This window comes from Macaca nemestrina, chromosome 15 (assembly GCF_043159975.1).
Source record: "Macaca nemestrina isolate mMacNem1 chromosome 15, mMacNem.hap1, whole genome shotgun sequence".
Classification (NCBI taxonomy): domain Eukaryota; kingdom Metazoa; phylum Chordata; class Mammalia; order Primates; family Cercopithecidae; genus Macaca; species Macaca nemestrina.
In genome coordinates, this window is record NC_092139.1 from 25,873,900 (window position 1) to 25,899,484 (window position 25,585).

Sequence of the window (25,585 nt, forward strand, 5' to 3'; positions counted from 1 at the left end):
TTGGCTGCGATGCTGGGGTTGCTAAGCCGAATTTAAACTTGCAGGGGCGAGGCGGGCCGCAGAGCAGGGACAGAGCGGGGAGAGCTGGGCTCCTGGCCATCCCAGGGCGCCCCCTGCCGGCCGCCCCCCAGTGCGGCCCTACAAGGCCAGGGACAGTCAGGCATAGGCAGTGAGGAGAGGCAGGTGCCGGCTCCCAGACACGTTGGCCACGCTGCTCCTAGGCTCTCAGAGCTTTGGTATGGCCAAACATATCGTCTTTATCCCCTGCCTTTAACCACGTATTCATTCATTAAAAAAATACCGGCTCATCATATTAGGACCGCTCCTTTGCTTACACCCTCGGGTAGTCTTCTCTCATTTCATCAGTTTTTGCCTTGTAAAACTCCAACCGGCCGGGCGCGGTGGCTCACGCCTGTAATCCCAGCACTTTGGGAGGCCGAGGCGGGCGGATCACAAGGTCAGGAGATCGAGACCACGGTGAAACCCCGTCTCTACTAAAAATACAAAAAAAAAAAAAAAAAAAAAAATGAGCCGGGCGCAGTGGCGGGCGCCTGTAGTCCCAGCTACTCGGGAGGCTGGGGCAGGAGAATGGCGTGAACCCAGGAGGCGGAGCTTGCAGTGAGCCAGGATCGCGCCACTGCACTCCAGCTTGGGCGACAGAGCAAGACTCCGTCTCAAAAAAAAAAAAACAAAAAAACTCCAACCAACCCTGGTTGTATCCTACTTTGCACCTGCACCCCGGCAGCCCTACAGGGCTGGAGAAAAAAACAAAAAGAGCATAACCATGCTTACTGACTGGTCATGTTTTACATTCATAATCTGTAAGACTACCTGCTAGGAGGCCGGGCGCGCAGTGGCTCACGCCTGTAGTCCCAGCATTTTAGGAGGCCTAGGAGGGCGGATCACCTGAAGTCAGGAGTTTGAGACCAGCCTGACCAACACGGTGAAACCCCGTCTCTACTAAAAATACGAAAATTAGCCGGGCATCTTGATGTACGCCTGTAATCCCAGATGCTCGGGAGGCTGAGGCAGGAGAATCACTTGAATGCGGGGAGAGGAGGTTGCAGTGAGTCCAGATCACACCACTGCACTCCAGCCTGGGCGACAAGAGCGAAACTCCATCAAAAACAAAACAAAACAAAACAAAAAAACTGCCTGGTAGGCCACATTTCCCTCATTCTCTCTACCTTTTCCTCTCTGACAGCTTGCCTCCTATGTCACGGAGAACACAGAAGCAATGAGAAGGGAATGTCCACGTGCGCCCATCTAGTCTACCTTCCTGTCTCCATCGCTGCCCATATACTGGGCATTGATGAACTGCGCCTGTGCCCATCCAACCCCAACCCCTCTGCCTGGGCACTTCCAGCCCCTCTACTACTCACCAGCATCACTCCAGCAACCTCCTTCTTTCTCCTGGAACATCAGCTTCCCTCTTTACTGATTCATTTCTATCAACCTACACGCATGCTGAAATATTTTTCGTCTTAAAACAACCCTCTTTTGACTCTACATTCCTCTAAAGCTCCCCATCTCTCTTCTTACTTTTGCAGCATAAAATCTCAGATGTGGCTGGCCATGGTGACTTGCACCTGTAATCCCAGCACTGTGGGAGGCCAAGGGAAGAGGATCACTTGAGCCCAGGAGTTTGAGACCAGCCTGGGCAACATAGTGAGATCCTGTCTCTACAAAAAAATACAAAAGTCAGCTGGGCATGGTGGTGCGCCTAACTCTTAGTGCATGGCAGTGCTCCTGTTGGTCCCAGCCACTGGGAAGGCTGAGGCAAGGGATCACTTAAGCCCAGGAGTTTGAGGCTGTAGTGAATTATGATCACACCACTGCACTCCAGCCTGGGTGACAGAGTAAGACCCTGTCTCAAAAAAAAAAAAAAGAAAAGAAAAGAAAAAGAAACTCTCAAACCAGTTGTCTATACCTGCTGTCTCCAGTTCCCTTCCAGCCCTCTTCAATCAGGCTAAAACCCTCACTTCTTTACCAAAACCTCTTGTCAGGTTCATCATGAGTTCCACAGAGCTAAATCCAACAATCAATTTTCAGTCCTCATCTTTCTTATGTAAATGAAAAGTGCGTCATAAATGTGAGAGGTTGCTATTATTATTTAGTAACCAATAACCTTTTTAAATGGATGAATGCCTGCGGCTATTCAGACGCCTCTCCCTCTCTTCCCCTGCGCTCCTCATCCCTTTGTGAAATTTCTCAAGAATAAGTGTGGGGCCTTCCATGTGTCCCTGCTCTGGTATCCAGTGTCTGGGAGGCTATAAGAGAGCACCTTTTTTTCTTTCTTTTTTTTTTTTTTGAGATGGAGTCTTGCCCTGTCACCCAGGCTGGAGTGCAATGGTGTGATCTCGGCTCACTGCAACCTCTGCCTCCCAGGTTCAAACGATTCTCCTGCCTCAGCCTCCAGAGTAGCTGGGATTACAGGCTCGTGCCACCAGGCCCGGCTAATTTTCTGCATCTTTAGTAGAGACGGGGTTTCACCACATTGGCCAGGCTGGTCTCGAACTCCTCACCTTGTGATCCAACACCCTTTTCATCCTCTTTAAAGAAAAACACCAACAAAGTTCTGTGTGGGACAAGGACCAAGGATTGTGGTCTGAGGCTGTGCAACCACATAGCTTCTGTATGGCTGTAATGCTTGAGGTAAAAAATGAGAATGGCCAGGGCCTTAGCTGCTGTGTTGCTGTCATAAGGTGAAGTACTTTATAGTATTATACTTCCCCACAATAAGCACACGAGGGGAAAGAGTGGAATAGGGCAGGGGGAAGAGGACAGGACACATCAGTGTACTCCAAGAATGGGACAGAGGAGAGGGGCACCCTTGTCATGAGACAAATGTCATGAGAGGCCAGGTACGGTGGTTCACACCTATAATCCCAGCACTTTGGGAGGTCAAGGCGGGCAGATCACTTGAGGTCAGGAGTTGGAGACCAGCCTGGCCAGCATGGTGAAACTCTGTCTCGATTAAAAATACAAAAAATTAGCTGGACATCATGACAAGCGCCTGTAATCTCAGCTACTTGGGAGGCTGAGGCTGGAGAACCGCTGGAACCCGGGAGGCAGAGATTGCAGTGAGCCAAGATCGCGCCACTGCACTCCAGCCTGGGTGAAAGAGTGAGACTCCGTCTTAAAAAAATAAAAATAAATAAATAAATATCAGGAAAAACTTTGAAAATGTATGGAATAAATATATGCAACTCTAGGGCCTCATGTTAATTTCAAAGAGAATATTTGACAGAATGAAGGTCATTCCCAACCACCAATCTTTTCTTGAATTCATCAGTTTTCACCATCTCCCAGTGTGGAGAGACATCTGCTCCAGGTCTGAGCCCCCAAAGCTCCCTCTACTTCAGGGGCCTCATGGGAAAGCCCTCTGTGGGGAAGGGGTGGGGTAAGGGGGAAGAGACTAGAAGCCCTCACCCACCCTCTATTCCAGAAACCTCCTCTTTGTGAATTCAAGTCAGCACTGTTCAAGTGAGCTCACAGCAATAACCACTCACACTAGCAGGTGTTATTAAAAGGAATTTAATAATTTTAATTAAAAACTCTTAACAGCGAATTCCGTCACAGGCCTTGGCATCTGGAAGCAACTCCAGGGACATGTGCCCCCTTTGGGATGTGGCTGACCCACGGTTTTGGACCCGAGGCCCACCGGTGCCGCGTGGCGAGGGGCTACCTGGAAGTTACTTCAATACGATATCAAAGATCCGCGAAGATTTTTTTAAAAAAAGTTTTAAATATATTAGACTCTCTTGATTGCCATTTTTACACAAAGCTGCTGATACAGTATACAGAGTTTTAACTTTTTTTTTTCACATAAAATACATTTTTTAAAGTGTTCTCTGTACATCAGTGGCTTCTGGTCTGGTGAATTATTGCGGAGGGCTGGGGGTCTGCAGACTTTTCCTGGGTGTGCAGAGCCAGGCCCCGCACGGTGGCACTTGCAATGCCCATGGGAAGCGGGCCCTCTGGCCAACCAGAGAGTCCTGTCGGGGAGAGGGCTATAGCTTCTGGCACAGGGGGTCACTTTTGCAGAGTCATCCACTGACCATTGGACCCTTTGCTCTTATGTGCCCTGGGGCAGGGGAGACCATCCCCAAGTTACAAATAGCAAGAGTTAAATACAATCTTTCTGGGCATCTTGAAAGGAGCACCCTTCTTGAAAGTACCCCAGTATCCTGCTCTAGAAGAGAGAGCAGATAGGTGAGAGAGCTCAGGATGAAAAGGTATCTGACACCAACAACCACAATGGTCTCATGTTATTACAAAGCCAGCAAACCGGTGGGGCAGGACAGGGTACACACCCTTGTTAACTTTTCTAAGCCCCTTGGAAATGGATCAAACGGTGCAGAGCAGTTTTACTTATGCTGCATATTTGATGGAGAATTCTATCCTGAAGTCTTCAGTAGCTCTGGGCCTAGAGTTTATTCGGCTTCCCTAAGCTACTCGCCAGAAACCCACAGTCTGGTGATAGCCACCAACTTTCAATTGTTTGGGGCATATGATGCTGAGTCATGCAGCACCTGCTTTGGAAGTGGTCTCCTTTAATCTAATGAGGAGCTGCCACAGGACCTGGGTCTCAGCAGGAGCCAGGCATCTGGCTGACTTTGCCTGGTTTCTCCCAGCTCCCGAATCCACCCCTGCCATGGAGGGAGGCAGATTCCTGGGGAAAGGCTTTGATGCTGAAGGAAGCAGCAACTTTTCCTCCCATTATCCATTAGTGGGGTGAGGGGACTATGTAATAAATGAGCCACCATGAGCAAGAAACAATGACTTTAAAAACCTGAGATGCATTTGGCAGCAAATTGCAGAACAGTCTTCTAGACACTGATCTCAAGCTGATATTATAGAGTCCCCCAAAGATGCTGGCTGAAGGCAGCTATCACTGAAAGTTCCAGATGGAGCTGGATGATGTCTGCCTGGAACCCGAGACCCAGCATCTATAACTGCTGGCAAATGTTATCCAGGGGTGGCCATGACAGCTGTTCCCAGCTAAAGGAATTCAGACTCTAAGGATTCTGGGAGCTGAAAAGCAAAGGGTCGCTGGACCAAGATGCAGACACTTTGCCTCAGGTGACTTGAATGGGACTGCTGATGCCTGTGATCCCCAAGGGGCAGAAACCACAAAGAACAATTCTCTTGACTCTGTCTTATTCCTCCTTTATCCGCAGAACCTAACATAGTGGCTGGCATGTTGCAGCTACTCAGTAAATTACGTGAGTGAATTAATGAATGACGGCGGCTCATTCATTGGAGGTTAGTCTCCAACTTGTCTCTCAACACTCAGAAGACCTACAGGGAAAGCTCCCCAGGGACTTAAAGCCCCAAGAGGGGATGGTTTATCCCTGGCTGAAAACATGAGCCAATGCCTGAGAGTCACCCGTGTGTGAAGTCAGCTCCTGTCAGGGAATCACCTGGGATTCCCAGCCTTCTGGGTGGAGAGGAATGGCCCAGGAGGCAGGAGGCATGCGGAAAAGGAGGGAATGGCCTCAGGTGCTCAGTGGGTTGGGCAGCACATGCCTTCAGTGTTTGGCCCCTGAGCAAAAAGATCGGAAAACCTGCCCAGCTCTCTCCTGAGGAGCACGTGGCTTCCCTCAGAACTCCCTACCTTGTAGCTAAGGTCGGCTCATGAGGGCTTTCAGCATCAGTCTGGGCTCATACTGTTTTACAGCCAATGGTACGTGTGTTTTACATCATCCTGTCCTGTTCCAGCCACAGCCTGAGATGTTGAAGAGCCCACCCCAGATGGCAGGCACGTGGGAAGCATCTGTGCACCTGTCTTCAGCCTCCTGGGCCGCCTCCACCTCTACTCTAGAATACATCTATCCTGGCACTGGGGTGGAGGTGGCCTGATGCTGAGAACCTCTCCCCTTCCAGCAGCCACCAAGGGTGCAGTCACTCCCATGGGCCCTCTACTCTCTGGTCCAGTCGCTCTGCTCCTGGGAAAGCATCACTCAGGCTCCCTGAAGTCCAGCTTCCTCTCTGCGTTATGGGGCCGTGGGGGCCACAGTAGGGGGCTAAGAATGAAGAATGACAAAAAGCAGATCCCATGACAAAAGTTGTGGCACAAGGCGGGGATGGTCTTCCAGCCCCAAGCCCCTAGCCCAGGTGCCCCTCAGGGAAAGTTTCTCATAGACTGAGAAAGAAGTGGGTTAAAAAGAACCCAGATCTGTTCCCCAGATTAAAATCTGGACCTAGGGGACCCCTTCAGAGCTCTAAGGAGGTAGTTTAAGGACAAATAAAAGGCGCACAGAGCAGGGGACAACCTGCAGCTTGTTGGTTGCACCAAAAGGTTCTGGCTGAGCCTGTGGGCAGTGCCCGTGCCATGGGCAACTCCAAAGGGGGTCCTGGGAGAATCAGCAGTGAGGGGAGAACAGCCATTCACAGTCCTCCCTCCCCAGCATCAGGAAGGCTGGGACTATGAAACTGCAGAGCTGGGCAAGACCCAACTCCGGCCCTACCACGGCTCTCCTGAATGCAGGACGGGATATTGACCACGTGCACCCTGGATTCGCAGATTTGGGACATCACCACTCCTGCAAGTGCAGGCTGGGAGCCCCTGGGCCAGGCAGGAACTCAAAAGGGCTGACTGGCAAATCTGCCTCACCAAGCATCCCCAGAAAAGCAAAAGCTGGGCCCGGGATCCTGAGCACTGACTCCACACACATGACTGATGGGGGTGGATGGGGGTGGGAGGTGGAGGTAGGCTGGCCCCTAATTGCTTGCTCTGACAGCTCAGTCTGAGGAGGGCTGGCTGAGATGGGCTGGGCTGAAACAGTCTGGATATTCACAAAGACCCAAGGGTGCTGGGCTCTGTCACTGTTAACTAGCGACTGTTTTTTTAAATTAACTGGCCTCTCTGGCTGGAAAAGCATTCCAATGGAAGCTCCTCACTTAGCTTCATTTTTCCAGCACCAGCCAGTAAAACCCAGTGACCGTGATACGATCAGCAAGAAGAAGTGAATTCAGATACCTCCCTCCCTCTAGGAGTTTTACAGACTGCAGGAATTTTTAAAATCAGATATACTTTTGTAAATACTGACCTTGTCCCCCTCCCACACCCTTCTGCCTTTGGCACTTCCATCCAAGAGGAAAACATGATTTGGTTGATTCCAGAAATGGAATCGCCTGGTTTTCCCCCTTTATCCCTGGATGGTCATACAGCTGGCTCCTGGCATGGGTAGAAGTGTGGCTCTCAACAAGGCTGCAGGGAGCAGGTCTGTGTCCATCTCATCTACCCATGTAGGTTCCTGGCTCCCTCTGAACACAGCGAGGACTTCTCGCTCCTGTCAGGTGTGGCTGGTGGCCCAGACCTTGGGATGACTCTGAGCAGGACTATGGGTCTCAGCTTAGCAGGTCCCCTCCCCTGCTAAAGCCACATTGGCAGTGGTAATGAGACTCTGAGTCTTAATTTCCATCCTTTTGGGAATACCCCATACATTCTAAGCCCCCTTGCTTCCCCTGAGCCCAGGTATGTCATTCCTACACACACTGATCGAGCTTGGGTGTGCGTGTGTGTCTGTGTGTGTGTGTGTGTGTTGATGTGACATGCACATACTGATCCGGAGAAGCCTTTATACCAAGAATAGAGCTGGGATCTCAAGCCCACCCTCCCAAGATCAGACAGCAGAGTGAGCCAGGAGGCCATGACGGGCCTTGTGTCAGATGGCAGACAATGCAGCAGGAAGCAGAACCATGGGACATGGGACATGGGATGCTATGGGCAGCCAGGTGAGGGCTGGGGTCTGAGTTCCTCTGAAAAGCAGAGCCCACCTCTCCCCAGCTGCCCTATGACACCTCCCCAGCCAGGGCTGTCGGGCTGGCCTGGATTCCAGGAGCCCCTCTCCAGGCATCTCCCTCCTCCATCACACGGAGACTAGGAGATACGGCAACAGCCATGCACCTTCTCCTCCATCTCCTCTATGGGGGCCTTGAACTTTAAAAGTGGGGGATCTCCGCTGGTGACCGTGTAATATACCGAGGTCCCATTGCTGCTGTACGGTGAAGTTCTGCCTCCGATCAAGGGGGCCTTGCCTTCACTGCTACTCTCGCCCGTCCTGGCCATGCTGCTGCCCAGGTGGGTGCTAAGGAAGGGGTGGCTGAGCAGCTTGGCTGCAGCCCGCTGCCGCTTCAGCTCCAGAAGCGTCTGAGGGCTCTGCTCCTTGTAGCTGCTCCAGGGCGGGGTGGCGTCAGCCACGCCAGGGTTGCCATAGGCCATGCTGTAGTCGGGCACCTCATGCACCTTCCAGACATCGCCATTGGCCAGTGCATACTGGTAGGCACTGACCGGAGCCCGGAGGCCATTCTCAACAGGCATGTCCAATTCACCTCGTGGGATCTTGGTAGGAAATTCGGAGAGTAGCACTGGCTTCTCCAGCCTGGGGTTCTGCGAGTGAGAAGGACAACATTACCAGCTGGCTGGAAGATCTGAACCTACTATCCACCTGGCTCTCTGCTGAGGGCATTATTCTTTAGACCTTTCCCCTATCTGTTTTCCCTCTCTGGGTATTGGGGCCAGGGTTGTCCTTTGGGGAACCCCCAATCTATGAATTTTTGTAGAGCTGACTGACCCCTGGTCTTGCTCCAGGGCCTGGATCATGACCTAAGGCCTAGCCAGTCAACATATTTCACTACCGGGATTGGCCCAGGGATGAGTTCTTAACTGAAATTGCTTCAGTGAAGCAACCCTGGGACTTCTGCGAGAACAATTGGGAAAGAGAAGTTTCTGTAGGAACTGTGGGTAGTAAGAATGATGTAAGCTGAGGGCTGGGGAGATATTATGTTGAAGGGTCTGCTTGCAAGTGAAGTTGACATGAAGGAAAACTAAGAGAGACTGCATCCCAATGACACATTTGAAGCCCAGGATCCTTCCAGGCCCAGACTTTTCAGTTGCATAAGCCAATAAATTCCTTGTGTGTAAGTCCATTTTAGTTGGGTTTTTCAGTCACTTGTAATCCTTCCTCTGTATTTGAAGCATGTCTCACAAAGATTCTTACCCAGGGACCCTGTATACCCAATAATCCTTGGATAACAAGAGTTTGAAAAGTAGCTGCTTCCTAAAAACTATAAACTAAAAAATAGATACAAGCGACAATAACATTTAAAGCACAGCAAAAATCACCATGAACAAGGAACAAGGTCAAAAGACACATGAAGAAACTAGAAAAATATTTTCAACATATACGACAGAAAAGAGAGTAATTTTCAAAAAGTATAAAGAACTCTTCAAAGTTTTTTGTTTTGTTTTGTTTTGTTTTTGAGGCGGAGTCTCGCTCTGTCGCCCAGGCTGGAGTGCAGTGGCCGCATCTCGGCTCACTGCAAGCTCCGCCTCCCGGGTTTACGCCATTCTCCTGCCTCAGCCTCCCGAGTAGCTGGGACTACAGGCGCCCGCCACCTCGCCCGGCTAGTTTTTTGTATTTTTTTTTTTTTTAGTAGAGACGGGGTTTCACCGTGTTAGACAGGATGGTCTCAATCGCCTGACCTCGTGATCCGCCCGTCTCGGCCTCCCAAAGTGCTGGGATTACAGGCTTGAGCCACCACGCCCGGCCTTTTTTTTTTTTTTTTTTAAACGGAGTCCTGCTCTGTCTCTTACGCTAGAGTGGAGCAGTGGTGCAATCTCGCTCACCACAACCTCTGCCTCCCGTGTTCAAGCAATTCTCCCACCTCAGCCTCCCGAGTAGCTGGGATTACAGGTGCACACCACCACACCCAGCTAATTTTCATGTTTTTATAGAGACGGGGTTTCACCATGCTGGCCAGGCTGATCTTGAACTCCTGACCTCAAGTGATCCACACTCCTCGGCTTCCCAAAATGCAGAGATTGCAAGCATGAGCCACCATGCCCAGCCAAAAGTCAATTTTTAAAAGACTACCTACCCAGACCGGGAGTGGTGGCTCACGCCTGTAATCCCAGCACTTTGGGAGGCCGAGGTGGGTGGATCACGGGGTCAGGAGATCGAGACCATCCTGGCTAACACAGTGAAACCCCGTCTCTACTAAAAATACAAAAAATTAGCCGGGTATGGTGACGGGTGCCTGTAGTCCCAGCTACTCAGGAGGCTGAGGCAGGAGAATGGCGTGAACCTGGGAGGCAGAGCTTGAGCCGAAATCTTACCACTGCACTCCAGCCTGGGCAACAGAGCGAGACTCTGTCTAAAAAAAAAAAAACAAAAAAAAACCTACCTACCCAATAAAAATAGTAGGCAGAGGATACTAATATGCAGCCCACAGCAAAATATATAGATATACATGGCATTGGAAAAAAGTATTCATCCTCACACATCGTTAATAATATAAAAATTAAAACAACAAAATATCACTTTTAGATATCACATTGACAAATATGTTTAAAGTGTGTTATTACTCAGTGTTGGCAGGGGTATAGGGAAATGAGTGAGAATGTAAATTGCTACAGTCTTTTTGATGGACAATTTTGCATCATCCTTCAGTGAAATTTTTTTTCTTTTTTTCCTTTCTTCTCTCCCCAGCTCTTCAGTAAAAAAAAAAAAAAAAAAAAATAGGCCTGGCGCGGTGGCTCAAGCCTGTAATTCCAGCACTTTGGGAGGCTGAGACGGGCGGATCACGAGGTCAGGAGATCGAGACCATCCTGGCTAACACGGTGAAACCCCGTCTCTACTAAAAATACAAAAAAAAAAAAAAAAAAAAAATAGCCGGGTGACGTGGCGGGCGCCTGTAGTCCCAGCTACTTGGGAGGCTGAGGCAGGAGAATGGCGTAAACCCAGGATGCGGAGCTTGCAGTGAGCTGAGATCCGGCCACTGCACTCCAGCCTGGGCGGCAGAGTGAGACTCCGTCTCAAAAAAAAAAAATTATAATAATAATGATAATAATTTTTTAGAAAAGATTATATACTTTGCACCAGCAAGCCTATTTCCCAGATTTTCTCTCTCATTAGTGCAAAGCCTAAAAGTCATCACTGGGCAAGCAGGAAATTGTGGCCAGTACTTCTATTGGAATGTTCTGTAGCTTGTAAAAAGAATGAACGAAGTCTCCATGAGTTGGCATGGAAAGATGTCGAAGATATATACATAATCTAGTTTTCTAACATATATATAATAACACATATATATAATAACATATATATATGGTAATATGTGATAAGGCAAAGAACACTTTCCTTAGTAAGTTTCCATTTATGAGTGTGTATTTCTTCTCTTTCTCCTTTTAGAGTCAGGGCCTCACTATGTTGCACAGGCTGGTCTTGAACTCCTGGTCTCAAGTGATCCTCTCACCTCAGCCTCCCAAAACACTGGGATTACAGGCATGAGCCACCGAGTCCACTTTTTTTTTTGTTAATGGCTCCTTCTGAACTATGCAGGCAGACTGATGCCATGTCATGCGGAGACCGTTTCTTGGTGGTCCTAGTCAGTGCTTCTCAAACTTCGATGTGTATGTGAGTTGCCTAGGGATATTGTTAAAATCCGTATTCTGATTCAATAGGTCAGGGTTGGGGCCTGAAATTTGGCACTTCTAAGAATTTCCTGCTGATGTTTAGAGTGGCAAAGATCTGAGACACTGATCCCATCTTCGATGCACATTGGCATCATCTAGACCATTAAAAACATGTACAGGCCGAGCGCGGTGGCTCACGCTTATAATCCCAGCACTTTGGGAGGCTGAGGTGGATGGATCACTTGAGGTCAGGAGTTCAAGACCTGCCTGGCCAACATGGTGAAACCTTGTCTCTACTAAAAGAAAAATACAAAAATTAGACAGGTGCAGTGATGCATGTCTCCAATCCCAGTTACTCAAGAGGCTGAGGCAGGATAATTGTTTGAAGCAGGAGGCAGAGGTTGCAGTGAGCCAAGATTGTATCATTGCGCTCCAGCCTGGGCAACAGAGTGAGACTCCATCTCAAAAAAAAAAAAAAAAAAAAAAACCCATATACAACACCAATCTGAAAACATCACATATTATATAATTCCAAGTATATACCATTTTGGAAAAGCAAGACTATGGAAACAGTAGAAGATCAGTTGTTGCTAGGGTTTGGGGAGGAAGCATAAGTAGAACACCAGGGCTGTTTAGTGGGATAGACTTGGTCTCTTTAACCAGTTGTTCGCAATCTCAGCTGTCTAATATAACCACTTAAACCAATTGGCGAGAGCATTCTGTGTGACCCTATCATGACGGACACATGACATTATGCATTTGTCAAAACCCACAGGAGGTACAGCACAAAGAGCAAACCCAACATAAACTATGGGCTTTAGTTCACAATAAAGTATCAATATTGACCCATTGGTGGTAACATATGTACCACACTAATGCGAGTTGTTAATAACAGGGGAAACCAGGGTGGAGGGGGGTTTATATGGGAAATACCTGTACTTTCCACTCATTTTTCTAGAGTTCTAAAACTGCTCGGAAAAAAAAATCTATTCGTTTAAAAAGAAAAAATCCCTGCTGGGTGCAGTGGCTCATGTCTGTCATCTCAGCACTTTGGGAGGATGGCGTCAGCCTGAGAGTTGGAGACCAGCCTGGGCAACATAGTGAGACCTCATCACTACAAAAAAATTTAAAAATTAGCTGGGCATGGTGGTGCGTGCCTGTGGTCCCAGCTACATGGGAGGCTGGGCAGGAAGATCACTTGAGCCCAGGAGGTTGAGGCTGCAGTGAGCCATATTTACACCACTGCAGTCTAGCTTGAGTGACAGAATGAGACCCCATCTGAACAAAACAAAACAAAACCCACCTATATCCATCTCCAGTGTCAGAAATCAGAGCACTGAAGGAAGAGGAATTAACTCCGGCCTGAAGGATGTGGGTTAGACGAAAGAGGTTTTCTCATGATGCAGGGAACTTCTAAATATATTTATCTGCCTAATGCTTAATGAGATACAAATTATGGGCTGAGTCCTATGCAAATAAGAACACAACTGACCCTAGAACACCCTTTGTGGTAGGCACATCATCTTGGCAATGGTGAACTGAGATACTGGAAAACAGGAAGGTTAAATGAAACCCCCACCTTTCGTGTTCTGGGGAATGGCTGACTGCACAGAATCACCCTTCCCCACAGGATTTCCAGAGCGCTCAGACGACCCCTCCTTATCCTAGGACAACCCAAACACAGTTCCCCAAATTCTCATTCTTTTTCTCTGCAATGATTAGCTAAACTGTCAACTTATCAACTGAAATTAAATGCTTGCTAAATGATTTTTTTTTTTTTTTTTTTTTTGAGATAGAGTCTCACTCTGTTGCCTAGGCTGGAGTGCAGTGGTGCGATCTTGGCTCACTGCAACCTCTGCTTCCCAGGTTCAAGTGATTCTCCTGCCTCAGGCTCCCAAGTAGCTGGGATTTCAGGCACCTGCCACCACACCTGGCTATTTTTAGTAGAGACAGGGTTTCACCATGTTGGCCAGGCTGGTCTCGAACTCCTGACCTCAGATGATCCACCCACCTGGGCCTCTCAAAGTGCTGGGATTACAGGCGTGAGCCAACGTGCCCAGTGGTAAATGATTTAACCAAATTTTAGTTAAGCTGCTCCCCTCTCCACAGGATCCTGGACTTTGACTCACCCTGAGGGTAAACAAGCACTGCAATGCAGAAAAACTCTCCTGAAGACCCTTCTGGAAATGGGCTGACCATGGGACACACATTCCTGGTCAACTGTCCAATTACACCACCTGCTCGTCCCACCCCCGACCCTCAGTCCTTGCAACCTCTGTCTTCCTCCCTAGGAAATGAACTCCTTTCTCCCTGACCTGCGAGATCCTTGCCAATTCTGTGGTCGAAGCAATCTACTTACTGCTGCAATCACTTGAAAAACAGTCTCTCTTTAGGTTTGAAAAACAACGACATGGCCGGGCGTGATGGCTCACGCCTGTAATCCTAGCACTTTGGGAGGCTGAGGCGGGCAGATCACGAGGTCAAGAGATCGAGACCATCCTGGCCAGCATGGTGAAACCCTGTCTCTACTAAAAATACAAAAATTGGCTGGGTATGGTGGCATGCGCCTGTAGTCCCAGCTACTCAGGAGGCTGAGGCAGGAGAATCACTTGAACCCGGGAGGCAGAGGTTGCAGTGAGCCAAGATCGAGTCACTGCACTCCAGCCTGGCCACAGAGCAAGACTCCATCTCAAAACAAACAAACAAACAAACAAAAAACCAACGACAAACATATACAATGCCAAGGTCCCAACTCCTGAGATTCTGATTTAGTCTGTCTGTACTACTTCTTAAACATTAGATTAAAAAACAAGGGGCACGTTGGCTCACGCCTGTAATCCCAGCACTCTGGGAGGCCAAGGCAGGCAGATCACTTAACGTCAGGAGTTCGAGACCAGCTTGGCCAATATGGGGAAATTCCGTCTTCTATCAAAAAACACAAAAATTAGCCGGGCGTGATAGCGGGTGCCTATAGTCCTAGCTACTCAGGAGGCTGAGGTGGGAGAATTGCTTGAATCTGGGAGGTACAGGCTGCAGTGAACCAAGATCGCGCCACTGCACTCCAGTCCAGCCTGGGCGACAGAGTGAGACCCTGTCTCACAGGAAAAAAAAAAAAAGAAGAAGAAGAAAAAACAGTGAACCAAAGTCAGCCACAGCGTTGGAAGAAATGTGATTTGGGGGTCAGGCTGAACAAATTATTCCTCAAATAAGTGGTTCTGAAATTCTTATGTGCAGCAGTATCGCCACATCTGGGGTGGGTCCTGAGAATCTACATTTATTTATTTTTACTTTTTGGTTTTTTTTCAGAGACCAGGCCTCACTCTGTCACCCAGGCTGGAGTGCAGTGGTGCTATCATAGCTCACTGCAGCCTCGAATTCCTTGACTCAAGCAATCCTCCTGCCTCAGCCTCATGAGACCGAAGACTACACACCACCACACCCAGCTAATTGTTTTTTTTTTAGGTGGGGGTGGCAGAGATAGGGTCTTGCCATGTTGTCCAGTAACTCCTAGGCTCAGGAGATCCTCCCACCTCAGCCTCCCTCAGTTTTGGGGTTACAGGTGTGAGCCACTGTGCCCAGCCAAAATCTGCATTTCTAACAAGTTCCCAGGTGTGCTGATGTTGCTGGTCTGGGCACCATGCTTTGAGAATTCCCACCCTAACATGGTGAAACCCCATCTCTACTAAAACACAAAAATTAGCTGGGCATGGTGGCAGGTGCCTGTAATCTCAGCTACTTGGGAGGCTGAGGCAGGAGAGTCACTTGAACCCGGGAGGCAGAGATTGCAGTGAGCCGAGATGGTGACGTTGCACTCCAGCCTGGGCAACAAGAGCGAAACTCTGTAGCAAAAAAAAAAAAAAAAAAAGACTGACTATACCAAGAGTTGGCAAGAAACACTCTGCCATGGGAAAGCAGACAGGTACAAAGCACCTTGGAAAACTGCTTGGTAGTATCCACTAAAGCTAAACATATGCCTACCTGTGACTCCCACTGTGTTCCTGGGTATATTCCCAACACAAAATAGCGCTTATGTCCACTGAAAGACATGCACGAAAATGTTTATAGCAGTTTTATTCACAGTAGCCAGAAACAAGAAACCCAAATGTCCACCAAAAGGAGAATGGAGGCCAAGAGCAGTGGCTCACTGTAATACCAACACTTTGGGAGGCCGAGGAGGGTGGATCATTTGAGGTCAGGAATTCAAGACCAGCCTGGCCAATATGGCGAAACCTTGTCTCTACTAAAAATATAAAAATTAGCCGGGCGTGGTGGCACGCACCTGTATTCCCAGCTACTCAGGAGGCTGAGGCAGGAGAATCGCTTGAACCTGGAAGGCGGAGGTTGTAGTGAGCCGAGAGCATGCCACTGCACTCTAGCTTGGGTGACAAAGCGAGACTCTGTCTCAAAAAAAAAAAAAAAAGGAGAATGGATATGTAAATTTTAATATTCAAACGACCGAATTCTAGAAAGCAATAAAAAAGAATGAGGGAGCCAGGCGCGTCGGCTCACGCCTGTAATCCCAGCACTTTGGGAGGCCGAGTCGGGTGGATCACGAGGTCAGGAGATCGAGACCATCCTGGCTAACACAGTGAAACCCCGTCTCTACTAAAAATACAAAACATTAGCCGGGCGAGGTGGTGGGCGCCTGTAGTCCCAACTACTAGGGAAGCTGAGGCAGGAGAATGGCGTGAATCCGGGAGGCGGAGCTTGCAGTGAGCCAAGATCGCCCCACTGTGCTCCAGCCTGGGTGACAGAGCGAGACTTCATCTCAAAAAAAAAAAAAAAAAAAAAACAACAACAACAACAACAGAATGAGGCCAGGGAGACTGGGATATGAGGATCATTTGAGTTCAGGTGTTTGAGAGCAGCCTGGGTAACATAGCAAGATTCTATCTCTAAAAAAAATTTTCTGTTTTGTTTTGTTTTGTTTTGAGACAAAGTCTCACTCTGTCCCCAGGCTGAAGTGCGGTGGCTCAATCTTGGCTCACTGCAACCTCCACCTCCCGGGTTCAAGGGATTCTCCTGCCTCAGCCTCCTGAGTAGCTGGGATTACACGTGCCCACCACTATGCCCAGTTAATTTCTGTATTTTTAGTAGAGACGGGGTTTCACCATGTTGGCTAGGATGGTCTCAATCTCTTTTTTTTTTTCTTTTGAGACGGAGTCTCGCTCTGTCGCCCAGGCTGGGGTGCAGTGGCCAGATCTCAGCTCACTGCAAGCTCCGCCTCCCGGGTTCCCGCCATTCTCCTGCCTCAGCCTCCTGAGTAGCTGGGACTACAGGCGCCCGCCACCTCGCCCGGCTAGTTTTTTGTACTTTTTAGTAGAGACGGGGTTTCACCGTGTTAGCCAGGATGGTCTTGATCTCCTGACCTCGTGATCCGCCCGTCTCGGCCTCCCAAAGTGCTGGGATTACAGGCTTGAGCCACCGCGCCCGGCCGGTCTCAATCTCTTGACCTTGTGATCCACCCGCCTTGGCCTTCCAAAGTCTGGGATTACAGGCATGAGCCACGGCACCCGGCCAAAAAAATTTTTTTTAATTAGCCAGGCATGTTGGTGCATACCTATAGTCCCAGCTACCCAAGAGGCTGAGGTGGAAGGATCACTTGATCCCGAGAGGTCAAGGCTGCAGTGAGCTAGGATCACACCACTGAACTCCAGCCCAGACAACAGAGTGAATTCTTGTCTCAAAAAAAAAACAAAAACAAAAAACAAAAACAGAACTACTGCTATATGCCACAACGTGGGTGACTCTCACAGATGTTAAAAAAGCCAGACATAAAAGAAGACAAACTACAGTGTCTATTCATATGCATATACAAAACTAATCTTTAGAACTCAAAGTTAGATAGTGGCTACATTTGGAGTGGGGGAAACGACAGAGAGAGAACATGGATGATGAAAATGCTCTATGAATTCATCTGAGTGTGTACATTTGTAAAAGTTTGTTGAAAATCTCATTTAAGATTTGTCTACTTGGCCAGGCATGGTGGCTCACATCTGTAAGCCCAGACTTTGGGAGGTCCAGGTGGGCGGATTGTTTGAGGTCAGAACTTCAAAACCAGCCTGGCCAACGTGGTGAAACCCCATCTCTACTAAAAATACAAAAATCCAGCAGGTGTCGTGGTGGGCACTAGTAATCCCAACTACTGGGGAGGCTGAGGCAGGAGGATCACTTGAACCCGTGAGGCAGAGGTTGCAGTGAGCTGAAATCACACCACTGCACTCCAGCCTGGGTAACATGCAAGGCTTCATATCATTAAAAAAAAAAAAAAAAAGGTTTGTCTGCTTTACCATACTTAAGTTACACCACAATCACAAAGGAAAAATAAATAAAGCACAGCTGGGAGACATCTGAAATGTGATTTGATCTTGATCTATGTCTCTTTTCTCACCAATCCTCAGACTAAGGGGCCAGGCAGAACAAAGCTTCCCTATGTGCCCTCTCCATCACCAGCTGGTGGCTTTGATGTGGCCTCCCCTTGGGCAGGCACCTTCACACCTCCTGGTGAGACAGACAGTAGGTGACCTCACTGTTCATGCTGGGAAGCAGGGTCCCTCTGAGACACGTGGGCATGCTGGGTAGCTAATCAATTGCATCCCAGCAAAGCTAAACTCTCTAGGCATGTTTTCATCTGTTCATGGTGTGGTGGAAGAACAAAAATGGCAGACCACCTCTGGTACAGTTAGCTTCTCCCTCGTCCTCAGCAATTCCACTCCAGCCCCAAACTTGTTCACTCCACTCAGCAATAAAGCAGCCATGCTGAGTGTGTTGGTTCTGGGTTAAGTAGTGTCCCTCAAAAATTCATGTCTACCTGGAACCTCCAAATGTGACTTTATCTGGAAATAGGTATTTGCAGGTGTAATAAATTAAATTAAGATTAGGTCATCCTGGATTGGCATGGGCTCCAATCCAATGACTGGTGTCCTTATAAGAGGAAAAAACAGGCTAGGTACAGTGGCTCAAACCTGTAATCTCGATACTTTGGGAAGCCAAGGTGGGAGGATTGCTTGAGGCTAAGTTTGAGACCAACCTGGGTAACATAGCAAGACCTCATCTCTACAAGAAATTTAAAAATTAGCCAGGCATGATGGCCCCCACCTATAGTCCCAGCTACTTGGGAAGCTGAGGTGGGAGGACCGCTTAAGCCCATGAGTTGGAGTCTTCAGTGATCTATAATCATGCCATTGCCTGAGTGACAGAGCAAGACCCTGTCTCAAAAAAAAAAAAAATCCAATAAAATAAAAATAAAAAGAGAAAATACACACACACACACAAAGAAGAATGTCATGTGGCGATAGAAGCAGAGACTAGAATCATGCTAGCAAAAGCCAAAGAATGCCTGAGCCACCAGAAGCTCACAGAGCTATGGAACAGAATCTCCTTGAGAGCCCTCAGAGGGAACCAACGCTGTGTCACCTTGATTTTAGACTTCTGGCTTTCAGAACGGAGACAGAATAAATTTCCACCATGTTAAGCCATCCAGTTTGTGAAAATTTCTCAAAGCAACCACCAGAAATGAATGTGTGTTCCCTTAGGAAAGCAGCTTAAAGCTTAAAGGACCATTGGCTGCTACAGGAGCAGGCTTCTCAGAGGTCCTACTAGGATCCTACTCCATTTTTCAAAAAGCATGTTCTGATAAACACAATTCTCAATATCTTGTTATATTTCCTGAAAAAGAAGTTGTAGCTCCCTCAGCTCCTGGGTGACTGCCCTATTGAAGCTCTCTTCTGGGAAGCCTACTGCTAGGTGTGCTGGAGCATAGCTAGGCACATAGCGGACACTCACCCCCTGTCAATTAGGAGACGCACCTGTGTGCCAAAGCACCCAGCTCAGCCTCTAACACGCTCCCTGATCACCTCTTTAACTACAGCAGCCACCAGCATCAGACTGAAACTGCTGGCTGAACTACAGTAGCCACCACCATCAGACTGGATATGCTAGTTTAAGGGCAGTGCCTGGCTACTTCCCTCTGAAGGCTCTCAGTTGAAGAGGCAAGGCCAGGCTTGGCCCTGTTCTCCTCCCATTGCAGTGGCTGACACTGGGGCAGAGAGTGAGGCCACTCACAGGGTCCTTATTCTCTTGGTCTGTCCTGGTCTCCCTGATGTCCCCGTTGTAGGTGGAGGTCCGCTGATCCTCGGCTGCACTCCGCTGCTGCCACAGGATGGCCTCTCCCTCATACTCCTTTCTGTACAGGTTGGTCCTGTCCGACAGGCTGGCTCGACGCACCACCTTCCTGAGAGGACAAAGTGGGTGCTGGAGGCTGCACCCAGGCGCCACAGGCAGGAGCACGCACGGGGACCCTTGGCTGCCCTGCCCTGGACTCACCCACGGCTGCCTGCGCTGGATGTCCTCCGGCTCAAGGATGACTTGTGCCTCAGCTGTGACTTCATGATCACGTCATGCTTGTGTTTTAGCTCCAGCAGCAGGACCTTGAACTCTTCCTCCTCGCACAGGTCTGAAGGGGCAGAGGAGTCTGTTGTGGGGGACAGGGCCAGGACCTGTGGCCCAAGAGGGTGCTCCAGACCAGACGAGCTACCACCCCAACCCAATGAAAACTCCAAGCATCTTTTGGGGCATGCAGGGAGGGAAGCAAACAATGCCAGCCTAAGTTCCTGGGCTGCAACCCAAACCTTAGAGGATTATAAGAATGGGAAACCCAGGTTCTGGGCACAGTCACAATTCCTAAGGTTCCCAGCTATGACCGAGGGATTCATGTTCCTTTTTGATAGTCTCCAAGAAGAGTCCTCAAGTCTTCACTGACAGAAGTAGTGAGGGAAATAAGCAGGTACCCCACATAGCCCAAGCAATAAATTATGCAAAGATGCTAAGAAAGCTACATACTCCTATCTATTCTACTTAACCCCTTCATCCAGCTATCTACCCACTGCTGAAAGAGCCATCTATTCAGATTCATCCTTTACCCACTCATCCACTTATTCTTCTATCTATTCATCCATCCATCCACCCACCCACCCATCCAGTCAACCATACCTCATAATATCTACCCATGTACCCCTCTCATCCATCCATTCATCCATTTATCCATCTATCCCTTCATCTGTCCATCTGTCCATTCATCTACCATCCATTAATTAATCCATCTATCTATCTATACACCAATCCATCAGTCTATACAACCATATATTTATCTATTTCTCCCTCTACCCATCAAAAAATTGATAACTGTCTATTTGTGCACACCAGCTGTTGTGCTGGACTCACCTATTGGCATCTCATCCATGGATGTCCTTGCACTGAGACTAGCTCCATGGGACACCAATAGCTCTGCCATCTGCATCTGAAACACAGGAAGAAGCTCAGTGTCCCCCTGCCCAGAGCTCAGAAAGCCTAGGAGGTGGAGAGAGTGTCCAAGACCTCTTAGGATGTGACCCAAAGAATGGTGGGACAAAGTTGATTTCCAGGGAAGGCCTGCATGCTAGAGCCATGGGGGGAATCCAGACAGATGCAATGCCTGGGCCACACCAAGAAGAGGGAGAAGAAAGAGTTGGCTGTAACTCTAGAGCTGGCAGGTATCTAAGGAGGGACTAGGTGTAAGTGACAATCAGAGTTTTGTGTCTGGAAACAAATGGAGAAACTACTGGGGGCAAAAATGCTGGAAATTTTCTTATTTGGCAAATCTGATTACCATCCTATTAGAACACAACTTGTCAGCCGGGCACGGTGGCTCACGCCTGTAATCCCAGCACTTTGGGAGGTTGAGGTGGGCAGATCACCTGAGGTCAGGAGTTTGAGACCAGCCTGACCAACATGGTGAAACCCCGTCTCTACTAAAAATACAAAAAAATTAGCTGGGCATGGTGGCACACGCCTGTAATCCCAGTTACTCAGGAGGCTGAGGCAGGAGAATTGCTTGAACCCAGGAAACGGAGGTTGCAGTGAACTGAGATTGCGCCACTGCACTCCACCAGCCTGGGCAACAGAGCAAGACTCTTGCTCAAAAAATTTAAAAAAAGAATAATAATAATAATTTAAAAAAAAGAACACAATTTGTCCAATGTTTTTGCAAACTCCCTAGGCCTTTTCATATCCCACATATGAGCTATAGTCAACACCTTAAGCCTTAAAGTCTTATGTTCTTTGAAACCAATTGCCAGCCCAAAAAACTTGATGTTAGCAGGTTAGCCGTGTGCCGGCTTCCCCCACAGCCCTGTGGGTGAGAACTACCTGTCCCCAGAAGGCAGCTGCGTGCAGGGGCTCCCAGCCATCCCAGTCCTTCACATCCACACGTACTCCATGATCCAGGAGGAGCTCAGCTGCCCTCAGGTATCCATTGGCTCCAGCTATGTGCAGCTGGAGAAGAGGAAAGAAGTAAGCATTCCCTAGGGGATCAGTCCCACATTGAAGGTAGGCTAGCCCTTACCCCCACCCAAGCCCCACAGCATCCTTGGGGCCAATAGAATGGAATAGAATGAGATGGAAATACCAGTCACATTGCAGAGGATTATTAAGTCTGAAATATAGACCTAGAAAGAAAGGTAGAGAGCTGAATTCTTCTCCCATGTGGTTGGTCTTGGCATCCATGTGGTTAAAGCAACAGCATTTACTGAGCCCCTACTGTGCACTGAGCCCTGAAGAAGGGGTCTCTGAGGTTCAATATGGTGATTTTTAAACATGTCTACAAATTCTTTGATACAGCTTCCTTTAGAAGATGGAGCCCGACTGTTCTCACCTTGAATGTGGGCCAGATTGAGTGACTCACTTCTAACAAATAGGATATTGTGAAGTGAGTGACGATGTGTGATTTCTGAGGCTAGGGCATAAAAGGCATTGCTGCTTCTACTTTACATTGTCTTGGATCAATTACTCTAGAAGGAGGCAGCCACTATGTTGTGAGGACGCTCTAGAAGCCTCAAGGAGAGGTCCTAAGCCTCAAGGAGAGGTGAGAAACTGAGGCCTCCTGCCAACAGCCAGCACTAACTTGCCAGCCATGTGAGTGAGCCACCTTGGAAGTGGATCCTGCAGCACCAGTCAAGCCTTCAGATGAGACTGCAGCCCCAGTAGTCTCAACAATATTGCAACATCTTGATTGCAATATCATGACAGCCACCAAGCCAGAGCCACCCAGTTAAGCTGTTCCTAACTCTCTGACCCAAAGAAACCATATGAGACAATAAATATTTATTATTGTTTTAAGATGCTACATTGTGGGGTAGTTTGTCATGGAGCAATAGATAATACATCCAATAAGGGACTGTGATCCCATTCAAGGCCTTCAGTCACTGCCTGGCAGACCTCAGTTGTCATGCTTGTTCAATCTGCCCCCAAAATACATAAAGTGCTTAGCCCATAATGAACACTCAGTAAGGGATTCAAATTCTTAGAAAGCCCTAAGTGATGATCATGAGAATGAATGAGGGAGAAGGAAATAAGGCAGAAAGACATCAACTGTCCAGCCAAGATGAGAGATAGAAGTGAGAATCCAAGGTGGTCAGCAGAAGACTGGCTGGGAGGAAGCCAGAGAGCCTCAGCGGACCTAAGGTCTGGGGCCGGAGAGTCAGAGGGACAAAGAAGGCATGGTCTCAGGAAGTGATCCTTCCAAATACAGCCCTGATGGTCAGATGCTCCCTCACCCTGGGACAAAGTTGCTTAAAGCTCTGGTCAGTGGATGGTTTTTGTTTCTTTGTTTTTTGTTTTGTTTTGTTTTCCAACTTGAAAAACCAAGGGTATAATATGAAAATTAATTATCTGATTTATAAATGTTTGATTCTTGCTAGTTGTAGAGAATGATACCTGCTGGCCAGTACGACATTACAAACCTCAATACTTGGCTGGAAATTAAAAGGTATGAGTGGAATAGTGGCATTATTAGTAAAAATAATGGTCATTGCTAACATACATTGAGAATTTACAGACTGTGCTAAGCACTTTCACACAGAATCTCATTTAATGCTCCTAACAACACTGTGAGGAAGATGAGGAAGACACTATGATCTCCACTTTACTGGGAAGACCTGAGACCTAGTATGTGCCTGGTCCATGGGGGTGGGGCCACCCTGAGGCCAGCCCCAGCCCAGGAAGAGAAGATCCCTCTGTCTTGAAGACCCAGTCACAGCCCCAGTAGAGCTGCAATAAGAGTGGGTATGCCCTAGTGCAGCCTGACCTTGACTTCAGACAGAAACAGTCAGTCCTCCTACCTGATCCCATTCTTGAGTGCTAGGCTGAGCAGGTAATTCAAGCAGGCACCCAAGTAATAGAAATGGGCACAAAACAGATGTGAGAGCTCAGGAAGCAGGTGGAAGAAGCCCACTTATCACACCTAGGCTGCCAGGTCAGGCCTGAGGGGCGGTGAGGATACCTGGTACTGCTGAGCCCTACCTAGTGAGCTTGAGATCCCGAGACTGCTAAGTGCTTATGACCAGCATGGAACCTAAGCCTGGGACAGGGCACCCGCACCCCGATCAGCGGGGTAGGCTGCCACAGCCATGCTCTGAATTTTGATTTACAGGCTGCAGAAGAAGACCTCCCAATATTAGCCTGCAGTGTGCTCTGAGAGCCTATGAGGAGTGGCCAGGGAGGTTTTCCTAAGTCATTGACACTTGAGCTGCAAGGATGAGTGGAGTTAACCAGGCAAACTTGAGAGAGAAGAAGGTCCCATTGTTCTCTGTCTCCAGGGTCTAGTAAAGTATGTGGCACAGAGGAGATGCTCATAACTGTGTGTTGACTGGATGGATGGATAGATGGATGGATGGATGGATGGATGGATGGATGGATGGATGGTTCGATGGATGGATGGATGGAAGTCAGGGAACCCAAAGGAGAGGCTATTGCAGTAATAACAGAGGAGCTGATGAGGCAAGGCAGTGGGTGCTAGGGTGGGAGAGGAGACACTAAGGCAGAGGAATGGACAGTGCAAAGCAAGAAAGCATGGGTGAGTGGGTGAATGGTGACACCAGTCCTTAATAGAGGAGGTCATTAGAGGAGAGGGAAATAAGGGGCTTAAGATGGACACCTGAAGCCTTGGGTAAAGGAGTATCTTGGAGACAGAGCAGGTGGTGAACAGGTGGGAGCCAGGCCTCCCATCTAGGCTCCTAACTCCAAGCCCCACTTGAGAGTGGCTGGATTCTTTTTTGTTTGTTTGTTTATTAAAGACAAAGTCTTGCTCTGTCACCCAGGCTAGAGTGCACTGGTGCAATCACAGCCCAAACTCAAATTCCCGGGCGCATGTGATCCTCCCTCAGCCTCCCAAGTAGCTGGGACTACAGGTGTGAGCCACCAAGCCCAGCCCAGAGACAGGCCAGGTTCTCAAAGAGGCTGAGCCCTGCTCTGCTGACCCTCCCTATCCAGGGGCAATCCTGGCCAAAAGGATTCTCGAGGAGGTCCAAGGTCACAGACAGGCCCCAAGGGTACAGGGTTGGTTCCCACCAGTTGCTGGTCCACTTTGGACCTAGCTGGTTTTGGTTTTGGCACTGGCCCATCTCCTCACCAGTGTGGCACCCTGGGCATCTATCCAGTCCAGGTCCTGGCCTGCTGCAATCATGCAGTGGATGTCCGCAATCATCTGCTGCTCAGGAGCTGCCCGCATCTCATTGATTTTCTCTTGGGTGATGCCTGCAGTGGGAAAGAGGGGATTTATTTAGCACCCTCAGGCCTAGGACCCCAGAGGGGAGGGGAAGGCAGACGAGGAGGCATGGTTCTTGTACCCTAGGGTACGCCAGTCAAGGGGGCATGCAGACATGCCCATAGATCATTGTCTTCAGGCCTGATGAGCATAGGCACCATGCACTGGCCCACAGAACAAGGGCATTCCTGCCTGGCACCCACTAGGCACTGGATTCATGTCAGCTGCTTTGCATATGCTGTTCTTCTACCCGAAAGTCCCTACCATCCACCTACACACCTCCAACTGCTCAGATGGCTGCCTCTGTCTTGTTCTTTAGGTCCTGGACTGGATCATCTCCTAAACTGGCCTCTACTGACCGCCCTATCTGACCAGGGTCTCTGTTAGTTTCCTTCATCTTAACCACAGTTGTGTCTGTAGCACCTGGCACAATGCTCAATCAATTTTAGTTGCAGAACGACTGAATAAATGAATGTATTACTTTCAAGTGGAGAGCTGAGTCAGTTGAGGTAGGGGGTGTAGAGAGACATTGTATAGCCCGAATCCCATTCCTGTCTTAAAAGTGTGTTACTGACAGCTACGAA

The 25,585-nt window shown here is 48.7% G+C and overlaps 1 protein-coding gene across 3 annotated transcripts in view; it reads right to left on the reverse strand.

Moving 5' to 3' along the window:
• Nucleotides 1-3,521: 3,521 nt before the first annotated feature.
• Nucleotides 3,522-25,585, reverse strand: part of LOC105496339 (protein phosphatase 1 regulatory subunit 16B) — a 121,741-nt gene continuing 99,677 nt past the window's right edge. For all 3 annotated transcript variants that reach the window (XM_011766686.2, XM_071079336.1, XM_011766685.3), the window contains 6 exons: nucleotides 24,867-24,991; nucleotides 21,608-21,733; nucleotides 20,645-20,720; nucleotides 19,748-19,877; nucleotides 19,487-19,655; nucleotides 3,522-8,398 (listed from right to left, as the gene is read on the reverse strand). In XM_011766686.2, coding sequence (XP_011764988.1) covers nucleotides 7,889-8,398; nucleotides 19,487-19,655; nucleotides 19,748-19,877; nucleotides 20,645-20,720; nucleotides 21,608-21,733; nucleotides 24,867-24,991 — 1,136 coding nt within the window. In that variant the 3' untranslated portion in view covers nucleotides 3,522-7,888. The remainder of the gene's footprint in view (nucleotides 8,399-19,486; nucleotides 19,656-19,747; nucleotides 19,878-20,644; nucleotides 20,721-21,607; nucleotides 21,734-24,866; nucleotides 24,992-25,585) is intronic.